The sequence below is a fragment of the Electrona antarctica genome, assembly GCF_951216825.1.
Source record: "Electrona antarctica genome assembly, chromosome: 13".
NCBI classification, from domain to species: Eukaryota; Metazoa; Chordata; class Actinopteri; order Myctophiformes; family Myctophidae; genus Electrona; species Electrona antarctica.
In genome coordinates, this window is record NC_136794.1 from 31,093,540 (window position 1) to 31,117,334 (window position 23,795).

Consider the following 23,795-nt stretch of genomic DNA (forward strand, 5'->3'; position numbering starts at 1 on the left):
TTGTTCTATAGGTTTGATGACTGTATTGTTCCAGCAAATGACCAGTTTGTGAAACTGGTCATTTGTTCTCAATTTTTGAGCACCACTGATCTAAACCAGTGTTCTAAATCATCATCCATCCATCCATCCATCCATCCATCCATCCATCCAACTTCAACCGCTTATCCGTAGTCGGGTTGCGGGGGCAACAGTTCCACCAGAGTGCACCAGAGCAACATTAGTGACTTCCTCCTGGGGGATCCCGAGACGTTCCAAGGCCAGTAAGTCGATGTATTTCCTCCAACTGCGCCTTGGTCTGCCCCGGGGTCTCCTCCCAGTGGGACGTGCCTCGAGGACCTCCCTATAGGGAGACGCCCGAGAGGCATCCTAACTTTTATATATCATCGCTGTTGGGCAGAAACCTCTTATCTCCATCTTTAACTTTTGTTTTTTCATAAATTAATCCCTGATTGATCATACTACAGCTGAAAAGTAACAGTTTTCGACCTATGTGGTTTCCACCCGACAGAGATGATATAACATTCACAAGTAAGAGACCACACCTCTACTAAATTTTGACAATTTATTGAAACGAAATGAGGTGAATGTGGAATGGGATGAGGAACCCAAGGTTAGGGCGAGACTCGGGGCGAGGGAGAAGTCTCGGGATCTGATGGCCATAGTTGCTCTACTCCGGTAGTGGTCGGTCGTCTCTGTTCCATCACTGCCCCATGGTATGTATTTTTGAGTGGTGCAAACCACTCCAACAACTGGCTTTGTACCCGTGTACACGTGTTCGTACCAAAAAACGAGCATGGTTGCTATGGTTAGTGTGTGACGTCACTGACATAGCTGATCAGACTATATAAGACCTTGCACCACTCAGTTCACACGGGTGTGATTTTTTCCTTAAAAAAAGGAAAAAACGTGTTTTCATTGTCATACCAATGAAGGAACTTATGCTACTACAAGCCGGAACACAATTGATCGATTGATCTTTAACATAAACATTCTCAGATGATGCATGTGTTTTGCATTTCCAGAGTACGTTTATGTGTACACTTTCCGATCAGCCAATGTAACCGTGTGACCTGCTTTGTCAGCAGTGCACAGAAGAGAGTTCTGCTTGTTGAATAGGCAAATGAGAGCAGCTGGAGGAAGGATGTAAATTGTGTGCAGTCAGGTATGTGTTCCAGAGCCAGCCGCCAGGCCTGAGAGGTTTACCGGGCGATCAGCAAAGCAGAGGGGTCTTAATTGGCATGTGACTGTATAGGCGCCAAACTATGGAGGATGTCTGTCCAAATCCTCTGGCCACCGCCACCAAGTAATAACAAAAACTAAGGCAGCTGTTAGTAAATAAGTGAATGCATTCAAATCAAAGATGAGTCCTAGTAAAACAAATAAAATATAAGTTGAATACACATTAAATACACATTGGTCCTCATTCACAACGGCGTTTACGCTCATAAAGTGACGTTACGTGAGCGGAGCGTGAGCGGACAGGCATTTACGTGGATTCCCACATTACGTGGGAATTCATGAACTTGAACTTGACACTGACGTTGGTTGGTCGGAAATTCCGCTAAAAGCTGCGCCAGCTCTCATGGTCGTGTACGGCTTGCGTAGATTTATTAAGAAGGCTTTAGTCTTCATGCTGAATCAATTAAAAGTCCCCAAACCTCAGATAAAATATGTAGGCATGTGTCCCCAACATTGGTCAGCACATAAAAAAATGATAGCCTATATAAAAGCCAAGTATCACTTGTATGCCTATATGCATGCATTCTAGAGGCAAGTTAGCCTAGAGTCCCATACAGAAACTGCCCCCGAGCCCGACACCTTTTTATTTATTTATTAGGATATTTCTAGCATGCGCGATTGGGGCTGCTCACTCGGCAGCCTTCTATTCGCAGTACAACGCGTTGTGAGCTTGTAGATCGGCTCTCGCAGACTCGCGCTGCATGTTAAAAAACAAACTCACAATTATAATAAGAACATACACTTATCTGCATTCTGCACTGTACGAATCCAACGTTGTTTAGTTTAGTAATGTCTGCAGTATAGGCCTATTTAAATTGTTTCGTTATGGAGCTCCTTTGAGTCAGTCTGACTGTTGGTGTGTGTGTGTGTGTGTGGGGGGGGGGGGGGAATTAGCCCTATATAAAAAATAGAAGACCACATTAGCCTATTTGAATGAATGGCATCAGCGTGTTTGAAAGTCGGCCAGTCATATCATAGTTTAAAGCCAGCTCACCTACACTCACGCTTGTTCACAAACATGACGGACAGACCACTGTCCCTATTACCACTGTAACTCGCTGATCAGCATGTTGGCAGAGACTCAGCCAATTAAAGTTTCACGTAGGCCTAAATGCCTTTGCTGCAAGCACCTATCTGCCTCCATTTGCGTCGTGGTATTAATTTATAATAATGTATATTATTAAATGCATGCCTAAATGCAGCTTAAAGTCATACTGTGAAACTTTTTTCAATGAAACAAAAGTACATTTTTTATATCATCTTTCACTGGTACTGTATGTTTTGAACATGTTTTTGTCAACTTCTCTAAACATCAGAGTAATCATTACTTCTGATTACTTGTTGTTACTTTCCAAAATATCGCCGGGCACCAGGCCTCGGTGTAACGACCGTGACGTCACCAGAGGTATCGCCAAAAATACTTCCAAAAATCCGCCGCAGTTCATGTGTTTAACTGAGCGTCAGTACGAACACAGTTGGCCATGTTCAGGGGAGGGGGTTTTCGTTGTCACTGTACGACATACTCTTATGGGCTGGGGCGCCACCAGTCAATGTTGACCGAGGGAGGAGTAAGACGGAGGCTCTATATTCTCCCGGAGGGGCATCCTCGTTGGCAAGTGAGTAGTGGCCAGTAGGGTACAACAGCAGTGCCAGAAATTAATTGGCATAAAGACTAAACTTGGAGAGGAAAAAACGGGGGTCCAAATAATTGGCAACTCTAGCCGTTTCATTTACACAGTGTGGCTTGAGCAAAACAGCTGCAAAGTACTTTGCAAAGTAGCTTGCCAAGCTTGGCCATTCTGTACCTTTGTCGGTGCTAGCATAAACACAGCTTAAGGATTGTTACTGTGAGGCAACTTATATGGGATGTTAAGCAAATGGCAAGCCCTCTCTAAATAACTGTCACTGCAGCAGAAATGTGTGTTTTTGCGGATTTATCTCTTTTGGTTTTGGCAGGAACAGAATCGCCAAAGCCATCAGCTCCCATAAGATATGCCCTGGAAAGCATCATGTGTTCCGGATCTAATGCCACATTCATTAATTTTGCTGTCGATGCAGCACAATTAGAGTCCTTGTGAATCCGGGACTAATCCCTAACACTCCTAGGACATGAATCACAGTGGCAGGAGATAGGGATAAATGAGTTGGAATAAAAAGGTGCTAATACCCTCTATTATTCCAAGCTTAGAGTCTCCCCCTCCCTTATTACATGTTTCCAGTTCTACCCTGTGGGGGCATGGGGATTTAGGATTTTCAAAAATCTCTCGCTATCTCTTCGTACTTTACAAATTATTTTAGATCTACAGTACATGTATGGGGATTGGTGTGTGTAACAACTTTCTCAGGGTAAAAGTAACACATGAGGTCTAATAATGGCGTAGCTCCCATGTGGATCTCTGACATATTGATGATGACGTTAGTGGCGGGACTACGTTTTTCTACACTTTGCATGTTTAGATTTTTAGCAAGGTATTGTGTTGTAGGCAAAACTAACTCTTACAGAGCCATCTATCTATTCATTTACAAAATTTACAGTACATAGTTCCTGACTTGTTTAGTATACAGTAGTATACTGTATATATACAAATTATAGGTATAAATGTTAAATGTATATAAATGTGTGTGTGTGTGTGGCCTGGGCCATGGCTCAGTGGTCCAGGCACCTTGGCTGGTAATCCAGTCTGGCAGTGTGTCGCGGGTTCGACTCCCGATCCCGATGTCTTCCCCCCATCTCTCTCCCCATTTCCTTTCAGCCTACTGTCTGTCCCTCCATAAAAAATATAAAAAATAAAGGTGAAAGCCAAAAAAGAAAAGAAAAAGGTGTGCGTGTGCATGCGCGCGTGCGTGCGGCAAAGAAAACATAGCACATTTGATCAATCGAAAATGTAATTGATAGAATATAGGCTAAGAACACAATCGATATAGTTGCAGCCCTAGTTGACATCTTTTAGAGCATTCCCTCTGCGGCCCTGCCAGAGTAGAATATGTCATGTCAACCTGCAGGTGTTTCCATCTTTGTCTGCAGCGGTAATGAGCGAGCCGTGTTGACTGATATTGATCTGTGTCTCACAGGAGTAAGAGAGGACACAAAGTCAATGGGCTGGACTATGATTCTAAAAGATGACTTTGGGGTCATTGGCTGGACACGGCGAGCTGGGAACCACCACCCTCTCCTCCTCCTCCTCCTCCTCTTCCTCTTGTCTCTCGGCTCCATCCAAGTCCGGTCAGACATCGAGTTTCCCAGGGACCAGCATTTCTCATGGAAGACGGGTAAGATATAGCTCATTTACTTCAGCTGCTCCCATCTGTTGCTCACTGGTCCGCACTCAAGGGCGGCCATAGCTGAATGGATAGAAAGAAGCCGCCTGGAAAACAGGAGGTAACAGGTTTGATTCCCGGGCTCCCGGCTATTTTACATGTGTCGAGGTGTCCATGAGCAAGATACTTAACCTGTAACTTGTCCCATGTCCATTTCGACCCAGTAACGTGATTAACACTTTCAAAACAGTCACGTATAGCTCATTGCCAGTTGACCTCACTGTCCTTGACCTTTGGCCTTTTACCACCAAATAAATGACACTATATGTCAGATATTGAGTTAGAGATCTAATATATGAACCTTCATGGCCTTGTGTTGTGATTTGATGATGTGTTTTACTGTTTAGTGACGGCAGACCGAGTGACAAATGCACACTCACACAGACAGAGTGTCATTACAACACCGTAGCTTCACGATGACTTTTCTGCTCAGCTGATCACACTGATCACAAGGAGGAATCACTGCATTTAGTCATTATGTCACACTGTGATACACAAGTACGTGTAATGTGTAATTATGTTGATGCTGCTTGGTTATGATTGGAATAATTTTTATCTCATTATCCTAACAACCCCTGTATGAGGATTAATTAACAGAACCACTCCAGGGCTAAATGCACGTATACTGTATATTGTACGTGTTGTGTGTGAGCTATAAGCACACACTCCGAGCCTCATTACTACTGACCTATTATTGGAGGGTACACATGAGGGTACAACCAGGTTCAGCCACAGAGCCAACAATTCACCACTGAAAAGAATCATCCTGTTTTAGGTTACTCTCCAACCCACAGTGGGATGCATGGACTGCATACATGCTCCGTATTTGAGCACAGGGGTGATCAAGAGAGCACACCAGTATTCCAGCGGTGGTTAGCATACTAATATATGCTTCCCGCATGACCATCCATCTCCGCGGCCGGCCCCGTGGCTGACATCCCCTGCTCAGATTGTAATCATAATGATGTGTATGGTTCGGTAATGTGACACACAGTTAATATGACTTTGCTTTGGAGTAAATAATGATGTCCAGGTATGCACTCCTGGGGATTTATGGCACCACGCGTCTGCGGCTCAGTGAGACGGTACCGCTCTGGGGGTGTGGCTCACGCTCACTCTGCCTTGTGACTGCGTTGAGTCCAAGAAAAAACAGCTTTTCAAAGAAAATTTGCTTTCATCCCTAACAGTTTTTTCAGCTATATGTGTAATATCTTCTTGCACTCAAACGTGTTTGTCTGTTTGTCAGTATACTGCAACACAAGTGAATTCTTTTTTTCTGAAGCAGCTTTCTGGGGAAAAAAATATAAACTTTGCCTTTCCCCACCCCCACAAATCCCCCACTGCCCGCTCACTGTGCGATTAGCACTTTCATTTCTCACTCCGCGGTCGGGTAATGATACTGCCCAAGTGATAAAGAGATTGATTAATTTCACTTGAAAGAGCGTATGTTCAAAAGGAATGTAATCCGGACACCAGGAGTGAGGATTTGACATCCTTACCGATTTAAGACGGCTTATGTGAGTTGTTGCTTGACTGGAAATGAGGATCGTTTTTTAAAAGAGGAAATCTTACAGTTTGCACACCTTATACCTTTGAATATATCCTTCTAATTCCAGTTCAGTCCCAGAGGATCACCCTATTTTTAACAATAGGTGTCACAGTGATTTAGGTTGAATCTAGAAACCGAAGCAGCAGAAACTTCAATTTAAGTAAAGTCAGTTGGAACGTGCAGGAAATAAGTCATTTGTTGTATTATTATGGATGAATTAGGTGTAATCAGCCTCGGCATGGCTTCGCCTGCCCCACAGGAAGCTACTGTAGCAGTCATTAAAGATGGTTACGGAAAACTGAAGGGATGAGTTCACATATAGTCGACTAGTATTTGTTTGTTTCGTCTTTTATACAGAGATAAAATAACCTACAGTTGGAGGCCATCGATATTGTCCTTTTCTTTTTGCTGAGGTTTGCGTGATCTGCGCAAAAGGACAGTTAACCCATTTTGGGCGGGAACCCCTTTTGGTGTTTTAAACATTGTTATAATTTAGCTATTGAAAAATAGCAGATCTACAAGCTCAGCTCAGCTTGTAGGTCTGCTATTTTTGAAAAATCGTGAAAATATTTATTTCAGAAAACTGGAGGATTTAGAAGGATTTTTTAAAATGTTGAGGTCAGGCCTAAATGGGTCAAATGATAAGGGACAATATCGGTGGCACCCAACTGTAGGCTTGAGTAACTTAATTTACTAAAATGTTCAGATTGATCATTCACACACAGACAACCTGGATTGACGAGATTTGAATCCATTTCACAGTATTAAATCGTTCAGGGCAACTGATGTTCTGAAGATTACATTCCATCTGTGTAGTGTTCCATGCTGCAGGTGCAGAAAACCTGAAAGCTTTCTCTCCCCATTTCTGTCCAGTCTTTCTTTGGGAACAACAAATCAGGCCAAATGGCCTGAGAGTGGAAATTGCATTTTCCATAATTCAAGTTTAAGTGTAAGTAGGAATTGGGCCAAAAATGTATTTGTAAATATAAACACACCGATGGTAGAGGTGCTGTGTACATAAAGCAGTACAATTCAAATTTGAATATCGCCTCTGCCGGGTGGAAACCCAAAACTGTTACTTTTCAGGATTCAAATTCAAAATGAGCAAAAGTCACAGATCGACAAGCTCAACACTTTTGTGTGACGCTGTAGTGTGATCAAGTAGGGCATTCATTTACAAAAATATATATATTTGTATATATTTACAAGTTAAATATATATGGAGAATAAGATGTTTCTGTACACAGTGGTGAGTCCACAGTTTGTAATGGTCTCAGAGCTCCATGAATCATGCTACCCAGCATGTGACGACAGTGAACAGTGGTATTAATGTCCATTCAAAAGGTAGACTCCACCAAATATACCCATTTTATGCATGCAGTGAATAAATAGTGGGTCTAGATAAGATTCCTAAGTCAATATAGTTAATATCGACCCTGTCCGAGGAAAAGTAGACTAGGTGGTCTAGTGGAACAAGAATGATACAAAACCACAAAGACTAAATCTGTGTACTTAAATAAATACATAAATATCGATTTCTCTTACACCATAATGCATTAGTCGACCTAGTGCGTGCGTGCGTGCGTGCGTGCGTGCGTGCGTGCGTGCGTGCGAATGTTGAGTGACTACTATTGTCATGGTAGACTCCAGAACAGTGTTTGGGGTAATGTTAAAATTGCCTAGAGTCTAGTACTATTAATATAGTATGTATTGAGAGGCATTAGACTTCAATAACAATTGTGAATAGGCTGTTATGTCTATAGCAAGCTGGCCATTCTGTGTTTTTGCCTCCTCCTTTTTTGTGTAGAAAGTTAGAACTCAGTTTGGCCCCTGCTCTTTCTTAGTCCACTTCTGCATCTGTGTTTATTCCTACTAACAACAGCACTACATGTTTAAGGCAGTGGTGCTGATATATTGAGATTATATGGATTCTCAAACTGTTCAGAGACATTTGTATAAACAACCGCGTTTAATCAGCTCTAGATCGCTCCATTCTTATCCAATCGAAGCAACAGAGGATCTTTCAAGTGGTAGCTTCATACAGTGTCTTGTGGTATTACTGTCCGTTAGCTGTCGCCGGCGCGGAAACCTTGTATCTCCATATTTTAGCTTTTTATGTTTTATATACTGTATATATTTCATATTATTTTCTCTTCTTCATGAAATAATTACATTGGATACATTTGGAACACATGCTATTTCCTGGAAAGTAGCCATTTTGGACATACAAGTTTCCACCCGACGCGATATCTTGGACATGAGATGGAAATCGGCATTTATAACTGTATTGTGATAAGCCCATGGGGGTTATTGCTTTGCTACAGCAGACAAAGTACAGTCAAACAAACTCAAAACAAGTCCTATAAGAAAATCAATTCCCATAGTATCAGCATTGTCCTTGAGATGGTAATCGGAGTTAACATGCTCTGTTGTAAGCTCATGGGGATTTTTCTTTTACTACAGTGGATCTTACACACAGTAGTAGTCAAACAATCTCACAAGTCCAGTATTAAAATCAATTCTTCTGTGTAGTTCTAGATATCAAATTACAATAAAATCCAGCCCTTTGGGGTGTATCTCATGTTAGCGTGTTCCCTGTGCAATTATCCTCACAACAGCAGGGCTTCTGATTGATCCTCTGTTCCACGATTTGTTTCTCCCTGTATACGTGTTTGGTTTTTCCAAGTAATTTCATTACTGTGCTTGCTCGCATGTGGGTCCAGATTATACTTGAGCCGAGCAAATTGCGGATGACGTAGACCAGTAGAAATAGTGAGTTTATACAATTTTCTTTTGCACAATAATATTCATTTCAGGTTTGTATTAACAAATCGCCAAAAAGCTCTATTACAAAGCATCAAATTGGAAAACAATGAAAACAATGACAACACAACATTGACAACAAACAAAGCGTATTTATGTTGCATTGTGTAGGCCCTATGTTCAAAACACTGGATGGGTTTAGCCCAAATGTAGTGCCATTGAAACACCTCTTAAATTGGGTTTTTGAATTTCAAATTTCAAATACATGTGTAAAGTCCTGTTAGCTTCAGAAACAGCACTTCAGTTTGATTTATTTTTAATGCTGTGAGCATACTGTATATCCGCATTTCTGTGTGTGTGTGTGTGTGTGCACACGCACATTTTGTCATCTCTCGAAATAAGTGTTTTCCAGAAGGCCTTTAAAAACGCTGTGGCTCATCTTCTAAAAGTTATTTGTGTGTGGTTATGGCCTGATATAAAAAAAAATGCAGCTTTTATGCTTCGGGATCAAGTGAGGAATTCATCCCAGATGGAGCAGTGTGCCGCACATCTAAGCGCCCTCCCCTTCTTTTTCCAAAACAGCACTTTTATCGATTAACTTCCAAGTGAAATATGTCCAACACAAAGCTGTTTCAGACTACACCGTGAGGCTGCACTAAATCAGCACAAAAGAAGTCTTATTACTTTTCCCCCCTTGAGAAGCGTGCACACCTCCAGTGTGCAAAGTATCTTTATTACAAACGAGCAACACGTTATATTCCAAAGGCAAATCTGTGACTCCCCCGTCTCCAATCCACTCTGCGTGGCCTCCAGAGGCCACTGTTGCTGACAGAGGGGCCTTATATTTAGTTATAGTTTCTCATACATGCTTGTTTTTAAATTGTGCTGCATTTTGTTATGTCCCTCCATTGGTTCATTAACGGCATGAAGCCCTATAGAGCGTCGCAGTCCCGCCCCCTACCATGGACCAAGGACAGTCTAAGAAGGACGAGTCGCGAAGACCGTACGGGCGACGCCATGTTGCTTTGGAAGGAAAGAAACATGCGCAGTTGAGACCAAGGAAGCTGAACGCGGAAGTGTTGGCTGCATATAGCCCATTGCGCATGTTTCTTTCCTTCCATGGAGCACCATAAGCAACATGGCGTCGCCCGTACGGTCTTCGCGTCTCGTCCTTCTTAGACTGTCCTTGCCATGGACCAGGAAATGATTCTCCGTTCATTTTCCTCATAGACATTTCAGAAAGTATTTATTTAAAGACGTTTACGCCGCGGACAAAGCCAACTCGAGTCGTGACAAATCATGACAACAAACACAATTTTTTGGGCCGAACAAATAATTAGAAAGAAGAAAAAAATGGCAGGTTACAACACTTTTTTTGTTGTTTTTCTTCTTTGTAATTATTTGTTTGGTCCAAAATATTGTTTGTGTTGTCATGAGTTGTCATGAGTTGTCACGACTCGAGTTGGCTTTGTCCGCGGCGTAACCGTCTTTAAATAAATACTTTTTGAAATGTCTATGGGAAAAATGCATTGGGATTCATTTCCTGGTCCATGGTAGGGGGCGGGACTGCGACGCTCTATAGTGTCCCCCTATGCTGGCTGTCATAGTAGGCGAACATTCGACGAGAACAGGTGAACATTTTGCTCAAAATAGCAGCTATTTTTGGCAAAGAGATATGGTGTAGGGAAGGGAAAAAGAGGGGGTATACTGTATAGGGTATATAGGGTTTAATTGGTTAATGTGGTTGAGATGTGCCTTATATTTAGTTAGTCATTTTCTTTATTTATGTTGTTATTTTTCTTTCTTGTATATGCTTGTTTTTTAATCATGTTAGGTTTTGTCATGCTCTTTCATTGGTAAATTAAAAGCAGGTAAAAGTAGGTTGTTTCTTTAGTCTAAAAGTGCCGTTAGGCTCCTCTGGAGGACGGCGGCTGATTAAGCCCCCTTGCAGTTCATATAAATTATGTGGGAACTTTCAGCTGTTAAGAATCAGCTGAAGGGCAATGATTTTCAAGAGAATGAGAAATCAATGAAGGTTTTCATTAATGAGATGTGTCTCGGCGCCCAAGTCAGATTAACACAAAGGCTTATGGCGTCCAAGCCCTTGGGCCCAAGGGGCGTGCGCACCCACGCACGCACACGCGCACGCACGCACGCACACACGCACGCACGCACGCACGCACGCACGCACACACACAGACACACAAGCGTACGAGTGCGCACGCCGCACACACAACTATATATTGTCCCACGACTCACACTCCCAATAGAACAACCAGATTCAGGTTAAAAATTGGTGAGCCTTTAACTAACATCAATGCCAATGTTAGTGCCCATGTGAAATATGTGTAGACTGCCTGACTATTTATTTCTTCTTCTTTTTTTACTTGTGTATTTGTATTTGTGGATACTTTTTCTTTCTGTTGCTTTCTTTCAGTTGCTTTCTTGCTGTCTTCCATGATAATTCAGGGCCCCCTGAGCTCCAGCCCATTATGTTATAAGCTTGTGCAATAAAGCCCCCCTGGGTCTCTTCTCTACTGAGTAATGTCCTCCAAAGATAAACACTTGAGTAATGACAAGAGAATGAACGTTTTCATGATTAAGAAAATGGAGGGTCTAGTGGTATGGTGATTGACAATCCATCACGGTGAAGGCCTTCGGTCTTCCAGGCTCTCTTACACTGCTCATGACGGCAAAAACACAATAATTGGACATGCGAGTTTGGTTTCTCCCAACAAAAGAACCGATCACCCGCACCTGGCCCCCTCCAGAGAAAACTGACGTCACCATTATTTCGAGCGACGCCCCTCTGCACTGTAGTTCGCGCCCACTCCTAGACCAGGAACTTTTTTGAGCCAAATGCAAACGAAAATAAAAGCCTGGCTACCGAGGCTATGATATTTCATGCATGCCACCACCATAACCAATTTAACCTAATTTAAGGCATGCCATTATAAACTTGCAACGTGTTGTGAGCTCATAGATTGACTGTTTTCGCATTGCAATATCGCCATTCAAAGAACTATAACATAGGGCTTAAGTGGTTAATAGCTTTATTGTGTAAGTGTGTCAGCGTGTACAATTTGAATTCAAGGAAAATTGTGTGAATGTGCACGGAACCGGGGAATAACAATTGCAGGGCTCTAATGACTGTGTAATAGTGTTGATACGATAGATAGCATTTAAAACATAATTCATGTTCCCTTAAATGCCTGGCAGGCTTGTTTAAAGCCACTTTTCTTGTGTTTACAATGTACAGTTTGGATATGGATGGAGCCCGCACACCATGGGTATAAGAAAGACGTTCTTTATTGGAAAAATCTGACAACGTTTCGATCTATCCGATCTTCATCAGGTCAAGATCGGATAGATCGAAACGTTGTCAGATTTTTCCAATAAAGAACGTCTTTCTTATACCCATGGTGTGCGGGCTCCATCCATATCCTACTGAAGTTTCTTTAGCCCAGCACCCAACCTGTTGATGTGCGTGTTCTACGTCCGCTACAATGTACAGTTTGGCACATTTATTTGGGCTTGCTTTGCTGCAGCTAAAAGACAGTTATTGGCAAAATAGTGGTACAATCAAAAGTACTGCTATTATGGTATGGACGTACAGTATGGTACTTGAGCATCGATCAGATACTTGCAATGGCCCTGGTTTGATCCCAGATAGGGCCCTCCCTTGTCCTTCCCCATCTCTGCCCTCTGTTTCCTAAATGGAGAGAGCACATTGGCATTCTTAGGCAATGGTTTCTGTTTCTGTGTGCTTTGTTGTTGGCTGATAACCTTTCTACTTGTCCTATAAACAGAGTACAGTAAATCAATAAACACACAGGACTGTATATACTGTACATTATACACTAGGGCTATATGTTTCTTTCTTTCTCTTTCTTTCTTTCTTTCTTTCTTTCTTTCTTTCTTTCTTTCTTTCTTTGAGCCCTGAACAACATGTAATGTTGTTCACGGCACAGTAAGAAATGTGCTGGTTGAGAGGACTGGAAACATAAAGTCTCTACAATGTAGTGCCTGGGTTGACATCCGGGACCATGCTGCTATTGTGTTTTCGGTTTGTTCACCTGAAAGGCTCATTCTGCATAAATGGTGCATTTGCTGCTTCAAATGCATAAACAGTGCAGAGACCGCAGACAGTTGCCAGTGCCAACTCGAGGCACTCGCATCATTTGCACAAGCCTTTAAATATTAATGTCTAAGATTCAACCGGCTCAAAGTTCTCGTGGATTTGTTTCACCATAATTTGAGAGGCAAGGGATTCAGTCTCCATCACAACATCAACACTCATCAATCATAACAACCTGCTTGGTGCTCTACAACACTAGATACTGTAGTTCCGGAAAGATAGTAGTCTGCAATAGAGTGAAGAGCTGGCAGGGCAGCAGTGGACCAAAGCTGAAACATCAAACTGCCCCCCCCCCCCCCCCCCCCCCCCCCATTCCAAGTTGGAGAAAGACCAAACACGACAGCAGAGGAAACTGTCTCTGTTTCATAGCTATGAATATGACACATTTATTAACCACGCTTTCAACCTGGTAAAACAAATATTAAACATCCATATTATAAGATTTTTCTAAATGTTTTGTAAAACAGCTTATCTACAAAGGCTATGGTAACATGTCATTGTTCCGGCCTACAAAGCTTATAACGAGTCACATTGTTGTGAGCTTTTAAAGGTTTTGAAAGTATATAATAGGGCTTAAAAAATTATAGCGAATGCATACGTTCTGAAGAGCTCAACTCAGACTAAGCCTGAGAAAGACTATGAAAATGCAATTAAGCACCAGATAGAATCGAAAAAGAATTCTTTCTCCCAGCACCAAAGTTGAAGAGCAACCAATTTAAAGTTTAATTGAGATCAATCTTATTGATGCAGCTAAAAGTGATATGTGAAAACCCTTGTCATTTTTCAGTGTGCCAGTATTTTGTATCAAATGCCAAGTCTCTCCGTAAACATGCAAGACAAGTTTGGAGTTTCTGTGCTTTGTGAAGCCCCAGTCACCTCCGCCTTTGATGTTGCAACACACTTTTTCATTGAATACGATGAAGCATCAATATTTTTCTTGATGTCTGCTCTCTTTTGAACTGTGCCGATGGTGCCTTCAATGCCTTGTGATCCCTTTTCAGTTCTTCTTTCAAGGTGTTTCTTCTGTCTGTGGTCTTTACGATTCAGGTTCAGCAAATATTCAGCAAATAATACATTGGTTATTTTAGCCCTTCAGTATGTCGGCTAGCCCAACACTTTATACCCCAATAAGAAACTACTCTTGATTGCCCTTGTGCAGTATGTTCACCTTCATGCTCTGCCTAGGATGAAGCCTATTTATTTCTGTCACCCCATGGCCTTTCCTCTGGCATTAGCCTTAGGCCAAGATTTCCACTTACAAGATATCTCACAATTTAATGGGCAGATTGCCATGAAACATACTTTTTGCCACTACATTTGGGCTGGGGAAGTGCTTAAGGCCTATTCATACTCCATTTTTAGGTGATAAGGTGATTGCGACCGAGAAACAATGAACCCACATGAAATTACTTGAAAAGCTGGGATTGTCTTCTCTCTGTGTCTTCTATTCAGAAACAAAATTTGCTGTCTTAAATACTTCATTCTTAAACAACCACGTCAACTTCTGTCATCTTCCCAGAATAACCCAGGTGTTTGTTTTTGATCAACTAAAGGAACCCTCAAATCATCATAAAGTGTACAATAAAAAAATATTTTCGACATCTTTCAGATCACTTACATTGCATATCCTATTCTCTAATGGCACAGCTGAGAAACAACCATATACTGTATCAGCCTCCCACAGGCAATTTAATACTAGTATCCTGCACTAGTATACTACTAGTGTTGCTGTTGCTGCTATGACATGCATTTCCTCAGGTGGTGATCAATTACTGCTCTTTCTATCATTTTCATATTGCTGCTAGTAACAACGTATCACTTGCATAATAATAGAAAATAATACTGTCATTCTTCTGCATACTCTCTTGTTGTTGTTCTTTTACATGCATATAATATAAATTGAATCCAGCATTGCTCTAATGGTCAACTGTTTGTTCAATCTATAAAAGCGACCTTGGCAGAATTTGAAAGGGGAATTGTTCAAAAGGCCTTCAACATTGATTCTGCGATCGCGATCTTTCTCAGAAACCCCCTGCACCATTATCTGTTTAGGGGTGGGGTTGGTGGGTAGTGTGTGTGTGTGTGTGTGTGTGTGTGTGTGTGTGTGTGTGTGTGTGTGTGTGTGTGTGTGTGTGTGTGCGTGTGCGTGTGGGGGGGGGGGGTTGAAGTTGTCAGATATGCTGCCGGCCAATCTCCCGAGAGCCACAGGGCCAGAATGTCCGAGCCGTCGGATCCTAATCCCATGAGAATGCTCACAGTGAAGAGTATGCTTTCAGAACTGCTCTCCCCTCAGAACTGTGTGAAGGGCTTTCATGTCAACCTTACAGTATGTAAGCAGGGGACAGTTGGCTGGGGGTACTCAACCACACACAGAGTGATGTAGATCCATGCCAAGATATGGCCCCAAGCTTTTGTATGATTCGTGAAAATGGACACATTCACCAGAAAAGCTGTGGGCTTTTTAGATTTTATTCTGTTAAGAAAGTTGGATGCATTGCGGATATGGATTTATTCTTTATTGAAAATTATTTAATTATTCATTTCATGTTGCAGTACACATAATTATTACATAATCTTGCAATTGTTTAGTTTTTAGTTTTTTCCCCCTTTTCATACACTTACAAATAAAAATACATTAAACAAAAAACATACTAATTACACAAATCTAAGTCTGCCAAGTCCTAAGATCTGACCTCTTATCTCCTAAATTGTTTTATTGGAATGGTTCGAGGCCACAGTCCAACCTCCCAATATGGAATCGATCATCAGTCATCCCCCAAAATAGATATGGAATTTTGAGAACATAATAATACAATTTTACACCAGCACGCACTGGTGAACCATAATGAGTAAAGACTTGCTCCAAGCCTATTAATGAATTTACAATATTTGTCTCAGAAATGCACAGATTAGATCCATCCATCCATACTTTTTTTTGTCAATATATAAAAAAATGGCAGATCCACAAGCTCATAGCGTGGAACGAAGTGACACACTATGAGCTTGTATATCTGCTATTTTTTAATAGCCAAAGTATGTGGTTAAAGTAGTTAAAATGATGTAATGCGCTAGGCCGAACTACTTTTGCTGCCCCAAATTCATTGTCAATTCCATAATACACACATTTGGCATACATGGACGTAAAATACCGTAAATCATAACTGCTTTTCACATTAAAAACAGCATATATGTATGTACATATATGTATTCATATTTACCTAGGGACACATCCAAGGGGGAAGGATCGCGTTTATGGTACTGAGTAAGATGGATGCACTGGGGTGGCAGCGCTCAGGACGTGAACGTGAAATACATTCTAAAGCACGTGTCCGTTTACTATATCACTGTTGTCTGACAGAAACCTCTTAACTTTTTGTGTTTTTTCCTACTTCATCATACTACAGCGTCACACAAAAGTATCAAAGTAGCACGCATATAGTACAAGCACAAAACATGGCACAAAGTGATACGTTTTATAAATGCAGTTCATTTACCATCATAAGAGTTGTTGGAAATGATGTCGGAGAAGTATTTTGCTCTCGGCTGCCATAACTTCTTGATATTTCTGGAGATTGTTTCTCAGCATTTCAAATGAGATTTTGTAGCTTATCACACTCCCATTCTCATTCATATTTTGTTCTGCACTCCCTCCTCGGGGGTCTGGTGGTGCCGTTAAGCCAAAACTGGGCTTAGACTTTTTGTAGTTTTACCAAGAAAAGGATGCAAGAGGATGCCACTCACACGGGAGATCGACGAGGCAGTGTGTTGATTGCATCTCTAGGGGCAAGCTAGCAGGGGATACATTTATCTAAGTCCAATTATATTTTGAGGACAGCCATATTTTTAGGTCAGTTTTAAATCTGGTTGGGGAATCGAGGAGTTCCGTGGCTGTTGGTAGGGCATTCCACATTTTGGTGTGAGAATAGAAGTGCAGCTGGTATTGAAGGTGATTTCCTCAGTGCTGAGATGGGGAGGAATAATGCAGTTATTGGGGTCAGCTATGAGAGCCTCAGAGAACATATTGGAGCAGTTAATGTAGCAAAAAGCAACATGAAGAAAGATGAGACTTATTAGAAGAGAAAGACATAGAATGCATCAAATATGACAGCGCTGGCGATACGCATTAGACGATACGCATTAGGCCATGGCCCCCCATTTTATTTTATCTCAGAGAGCCCAATCTACTCTGCAAAATCCTCAGTGTTGATTTAACTCAGAGTATACAAATTTTAAATGACAGAGTTACAGACCCATAAGAGCCCATTTGGACCCCTGGTGGTACCCAGATCTGAGGCTGTATAACAGTGGCCTACGTTACGACAACTGTGAGTCCAGTCGGGCAGTGGTTCTCAAAGCGTTTCATGTCAGGTCAGGGACTCCCACATTGATGTATAATGAATGTATTTGGCTGCGGTCCGCAGACCCCCCCATCTGAAAATCTTTTGTGACAGGGACCCCCAGAAGAGAAGACTGATGGAAAAAAAGGGAAACAAAGCACTTGTGGATCTGCTATTTTTGAATAGCCAACTTAAAAATGAATAACGTGGTTAAAATGATTGTGATGCTATGTTAACCACTTTTGCTGGGGACCCCCTAGAACCCTCCAAAGGACCCCACTTGTTTTCCAATGAAGTAGGGGATGAAGGTGTGATTTTATGTCAGCATCCCCAGCAGGGGGTCATGGTACGATCCTTTGTTTGCTGACCCAGCAAATGTGGAGTTTCAGGGCAGGCTTTCCTCATGTAAACAAAGTATGTTCACTGAAATTACATATTGAATGCATCTTGAATACACAATCGTAATCCTTGGGGTTTCTTTTGCGCTGTGGGAGTCCATAAGATGGTAAGGAGAAGAGAGAGAGAGAGAGAGTTTGATGTAGTCGCAAAATGTTGTCCAAAATGGCTAGGGAGCTAGTCGTTTGCTTATAAGCCTGGCTATACCTCTAGAGTGAGGAGAGAAAAACACCAATTTTCTGTCTACTCTAGGGTGATTACCTTAACCTTTGTAGTGATTTTGGTAGCTACTATATAACATGAAATAAGCTTTCCATAAGCTTGCCATACAAAAAACTCACTTGACGTTTTGTTAGTCACATTGCGTGATATATTTTGACATGCCATTATGCAAATTTTATAAAATGTAAGAACATGCACATTCATTCCAAATTCCTGAGAACTGGAGGAGTCCCTGTGTGAGTGAGGAGGTTCTCACTGTGTTGTAAAAGTCAAACAAGCTCTGCATAATAATGTGCAGCAGTCTGTTTTCCCAGGACTGGTAAAGATTTTTGCCCCAGGGAGCACATTGTCTTGGTAGAGTCATTGAATGAATGAATGTCCGAAGAGCGCTATGTTAAGCCAAACACATATTTAGTTGATTTCTACGTGTGCATAGAAGTAAGCCTGAGGGACACATGAAAGTGTACAGTTTTAATAATAAACCCTGGGCTGCTGTTACGTGCACTGGGAGCCTGATATGAAGGGCTGTCCAAATTGAGTCACAATATTACCGGCATGTCCAAACAGGAGCAGGATGTTTTGGAACAGCAGAATCCCAACTCAATCAAAATTTATTTTTCTGTCTTTGTCAGCATCAAAGTATTACGTACCTTCCTGACTGCAAAAGGACCCACAAGGATATAATAGTATTTTCGTTCTTAATTTTTCTTCCACTATTTTGTAACCCATTTTTCACCCAGTACCAATTGCCGAAGCTGTAATCCTGGGCGCTACTCTCCCTCTGCCAGCCTGGGGAGAGCCCCAAACTGAGCTCATGCTTCCTTCAATGCATGAGGACTGAGCAGGCCACTTCTTATCACCTGACAGGGGTTAGTTCCCCCGTTAGTACGTAGCGCGTGGAAGGAACACGTTATTGCGACCAGTTCCTTTGCCCTCCATCAGGCATGTTTTTTTTGTGAGGGTACCTACCCTAGGGGAGACTGGGAGAACATGCAAACTCCACACAGTTGTGCTTCATCTCAGGTTCAACACCATATAATATCACAGAATGTCTGATCATTAATAACTAGTCCATATACCCACAATAACTAGAATAATAGAATAATGCTTTAGTGATCCCTGACCACAGGGATTGGGAGGGAAGTAAATAATTGAAACACTATAAGCATCTATACTGTATATACACATCATCGTACTACAACAAATAGCAAACATTGCAGTTGTACTTGCAACTTGTCGCATCTCAGCGCTATTTTTTGAAACTTTCCACCGATAATCATATGCCCAAAATGGGGACGCCAGGTTGAAAATGGTCAAACAGTTTGACTGAATCCATTCCACCAAGTCTGCTATGATAACCAAGTATTTTAGGCAGGGGAACGCTGCCACGCTCTGGAATCGAACCCAGGACACACTGTTCCACACTGTGGCATCAGAGCCAATGTGGTACTTAACCATTGCTTAATTAAAGCATTGCCCGGTATACAGCCCCTGCCAATAAACAAGGGAACCACGGTACAATAGAGCTTAACAGTGACTGCCCACTTTTTGAACTTCCTAAGGGAATTTGCCCTACATGTTTCAGAAAATCCTTAGATAAAGAGTTTTAAATCTGGTTCAAGCCAACCAATTACAAGAGAAAGAGAGCACTAGCCAACACCTGGGTATGAGGCGCCGCTTGGCGCTTACTGTGTGACATCTTTGTTTTTCATGTGACTGCTCTAACTGCCATGGCGACAAAGTGTCCCTCGTGGGATCAATAAAGTATCTAGATCGTGGTGTGTCTACCTCGGAAGGTTACAATGTTATGGCTAATAATACAAATCCTAGAATATCAGTGAGATGTTTTACTTCTGGAGAGACTCGATCACTGTTGAGCTCCTGTTGTTTCAAAACATGCCATCTCACCTCACCCTCTGCCTTCCCACAAAAAAAACCAAATCACACCTAAAAAAAAAACAATCACACCCGTGTGAACTGAGTGGTGCAACTCCGTGTGGGGGTCCCCGGAACTTCCAGACCCACAGGAACATGCCCAGGGTGGCGGCCCGGCGGTCTGAAATGGTTGAGAAATGACAGAGTGACCGTGTGGGGGTCCCTGTACTGTACTGTACTGTACTGTACTGTACTGTACTGTACTGTACTGTACTGTACTGTACTGTACTGTACTGTACTGTGACACTTGGTGGTGAAAACCAACCAAACGCTATTTTCGTGCTCGGACGGAACCAGCCAGCCAGCCAGCCAGGGACCCAGGGACACACAAAGTTCCTCAATGGAGTGGTTGCACCACTCAAAACAATGACTACAAAAGTAGAGCAGCCAAAGCATGCCAAACAGAGTTGCCTACTGTATACCAGCAGGCTCTGTCAGTTTTGTTGTCATGTCAGGTGAAGGTGTAGTTTAAATGTATCCTGCTATTAAATTGCTCATTATTCTTTGCACGAAGGTCATGGTAATGGCTACTGGCCAATTCAGCTATAATGCAGATCGAAGTCATCTTGCACTGGAAAATCTGTCACAAGTCGGTAGTCTGAAGCATGTGTATGTGTGTGAGGGTGAGGGGCTGGGAGGATTATATAAAAAGCAAGAGATGTGCCTTTGTTTCACTAAATCTGGTCTAGCTTCCTAAATAGGAGAACGGAACATTTGTCAAAATATTCTCCAAAAATAGCCGATCTACAAGTTCACAACGTGTCACATTGTGGCACTTCAGCTTGTAGATTGGCTATGTTCGGCAAAGAGAATTTGTTTAGAAGGAAAAAAGGAGGGGACAGGGCAGTGTTTCTGAAAGTGGTGTCTGTGAAAGTGGTGTCTGAAAGTGGTGTGAAAGTGGACCCCTCAGGGGTCCTTGGTGTAGCAGTTTCACAATCACCTTAACCACTTTTTCCATGTATATGTTGGCTATTCAAAAATAGCAGATCTACAAGCTCACAGCCGTGCTTATGGCCGCAAGCTTATACATCTGCTTTTTTTTGTTTTTGTTTTTTGAAAAATATCGAAAACTTACATATATTGTACCGTACATACATATTTTCTTCTGGGGTCCCTGGCAACAACATTTTCAGATGAAAATATATCAATTTTGCGGTCCTTGACTTGAGAACCACTGCCCCTAGGTCAAGTATACAGTTTACATGGTTGAAGGGACTTCAGACCAACGGTAACTATAAATATATAACTCAAGTGAGTGGCAAAAAGTCCACACCAACACATAAATAATATTTATGTGTTGGTGTGGACTTTTTGCCACTTATATTATAAGTATAACAATGGTGAATATAGTCATCGTGCTCAGTGTGAATGGCCCTTTACAGAGGACAGTACACGTGAGGGGGGGAAAAAAGCTCAGACCCCATATTTCAGGAGCTACGATCCAACCCCAAAGTCAGTGGCAGTTGATATATTTTTTAAATGTATCGTCACTGTTGAGCAGAAACCTTGTATCTCAAAAATGTCTTCATTTAATGTCCTTTCCCGTCATACAAGAGTGTCAAGCAAAAGTAGTGAAAATAGTCGATCTGTAATATTCTCTATTTCTAAAATTGTTTATTCCATTTCCTGGATAAGTAACAGTTTTGGACATGGGGAGTATTCCCTCCCGACAGCGACGATATACTGAATAATGTTGTTTTGCAAACACTGAGCTGTATCACGTCAGCGGGGGAAAAAAAAGCTCTGACCTTGTACAGTATTTCAGAAGCCACCAGCCAACTCCCCAGTCAGTGGCAGTTTATTATTATTATTATTTATTTTTACAGTATATAATTTCGTCTCACAAACACTAAACCTGGAAGCTGTGCAGAGGTGGTGGAGGACTGGGTGAGTGCAGCTGGTGGTGAGACGTATAGACGACGGTGGTGGTGGTGGTGGGGGGAGAATATTGAAATGAGGCCGCCTCAGAAGCTGCATCCCAATGAGGCTGGCAGCAGCAGCAGCAGCAGTAGTCTCACTGAGGAACAGAGCGCTGCTTGGTGTAATGATATAAACAGTGCAGACGAAGGATGGGAAACGGATGCTGCCAGGTTTTGCTCCGAGGGTGCCAGTGGGGTTTCCCTTGATCAGGGATAACACTCACAGACTGACTTATTTAGGGAAGTGCAGATGCCCTGAGTCCGGTGGAATGGCAGCAGCCTTGGCAACGCTAATAACAGAGACGGAGCATCCAAATCAGGCACTTATCAGGTCAACATTGGCAACATTTTTCAGTGAGGATCCCCCGAAATGATGCATCTCGAGGTGCTTATATCCTCTGACAGAAATTCCTGAATAAAATATATTGTTGTTTAAAAAACATTTACAAGCTCAAAATGTGCCGAGACGCGACATGTTGTGAGCTAATAGATTGGTCATTAATGCTATTCGTCAATCGTCATACAACAAAGTATATAGGGTTTATGGCCCTCATTTATCAATTGAGTGTAAATTCTGCCCCAAATTCGAGTGTAGGTTTCGTAGTACACCCACGTCGCGTCTGCATTTATAAAGTGATCGCAAACAGCTGATCCTTCCTAATTTCATTCCTAGCAGTAATAAATGTGACGGCTGAAATCAATCTGGCACGCCCTATGAAATCAAGCCTCGTCCTCGTTTTTGCAACATGAACAACTGCAGTACGACCTGGAAACCATAGTTACATTGCCTTGCTGCCCGCCTCGACACCCCCCCTCTCATACACACACAGACGCACGTACGCACACGCAACTTGAAAGCCCAACTGGTGTGTTGTATAAAGATTAAATAAAGCTGAAGGCCTACCCTGTCTGTTTTTTCTCCTCTCGCCTCGCTTACCTTGCCTCACAAAACAATAAAATATAGCCTACTTTGGCAGCCCTTGTGCATGCACATTTCTGGTTTAAACCACAGCATGCAAGCCGCCTTTGTTTTAAATGGACCCCCAAACCGTTCACACTTCACACCTATCGGCCGCGGATGCGCTACCCACCCCCCCCCCCCCCACACACACACACACACCCTCCATGCTAATTTGCCCAGTCAATCATTTGATCCACACTACACGCCTGCTGTGTGTTGTTAGTTGTATATTAAATACGTTGTATATTAAAACGACGAGATGTAACTCGAGAAAGGGGGATTCCAGCACAGGCAGCTCAAATCCTCGCATACGGTATGCGCTCATGCAAAACAGAAAACACTGTTTAAATGGCTTAAGCATCTAAACTTGCAACATTGTTTTAATTGCGCGATTTAACTGCTTGTAAAGTTGGTAATCTCCTACCAATTTCATATGACACAGACACGTTGATGTAGGCATATTCCTTTTCTTTCTTTTTATTTTTATTTTTTTACATGTAGCCCATATAGGCCTACATACAGTTTTATATTAACATTTTAGGAGTGAAAACATATGTTTAGATGCCTGTGACAGCATGTCAGCAGTTCAGACAATGCTGCTCCGCTTGTGTACGACAGAAAAACAGGTGAGGACAAAGCGTACGACAGCTCCCGACCAGACGTGATTTTTGTCCTGGCGCACGGTCAAGTTCAAGGTTTTGCGGAAATGGTAAATGCTGAAAATTGCGGCAATTTCGGCGTGCACCCATATTTTGGCGTACGCACGGTTGATAAATGAGGGCCTATGTGTTTACATTTTCATTTTGATGTGTTATTCAGAGAGTTTGCTGGAAAAGGTTCACAATTTCAATTATGCTTGTGTATGGTTATGCAGTCGAGCCTAACAAATCTAAAGGCTTTGGTTATTGAGGCAGTATGACTGAAGCAGATTGAAATTAACTACATTTAATTAACAACGTAAGCCCTATTTTATATTTCATCTTACAACAGTGTTGCATCAAAATAGCAACAAAAGCCG

The 23,795-nt window shown here is 42.1% G+C and overlaps 1 protein-coding gene across 5 annotated transcripts in view; it reads left to right on the forward strand.

The window, feature by feature from the left end:
- thsd7ba (thrombospondin, type I, domain containing 7Ba) overlaps window positions 1-23,795 on the forward strand; it is a 376,466-nt gene that overhangs the window by 152,503 nt on the left and 200,168 nt on the right. For all 5 annotated transcript variants that reach the window (XM_079518802.1, XM_079518803.1, XM_079518801.1 and 2 more), the window contains exon 6: window positions 4,312-4,509. In XM_079518802.1, coding sequence (XP_079374928.1) covers window positions 4,335-4,509 — 175 coding nt within the window. In that variant the 5' untranslated portion in view covers window positions 4,312-4,334. The remainder of the gene's footprint in view (window positions 1-4,311; window positions 4,510-23,795) is intronic.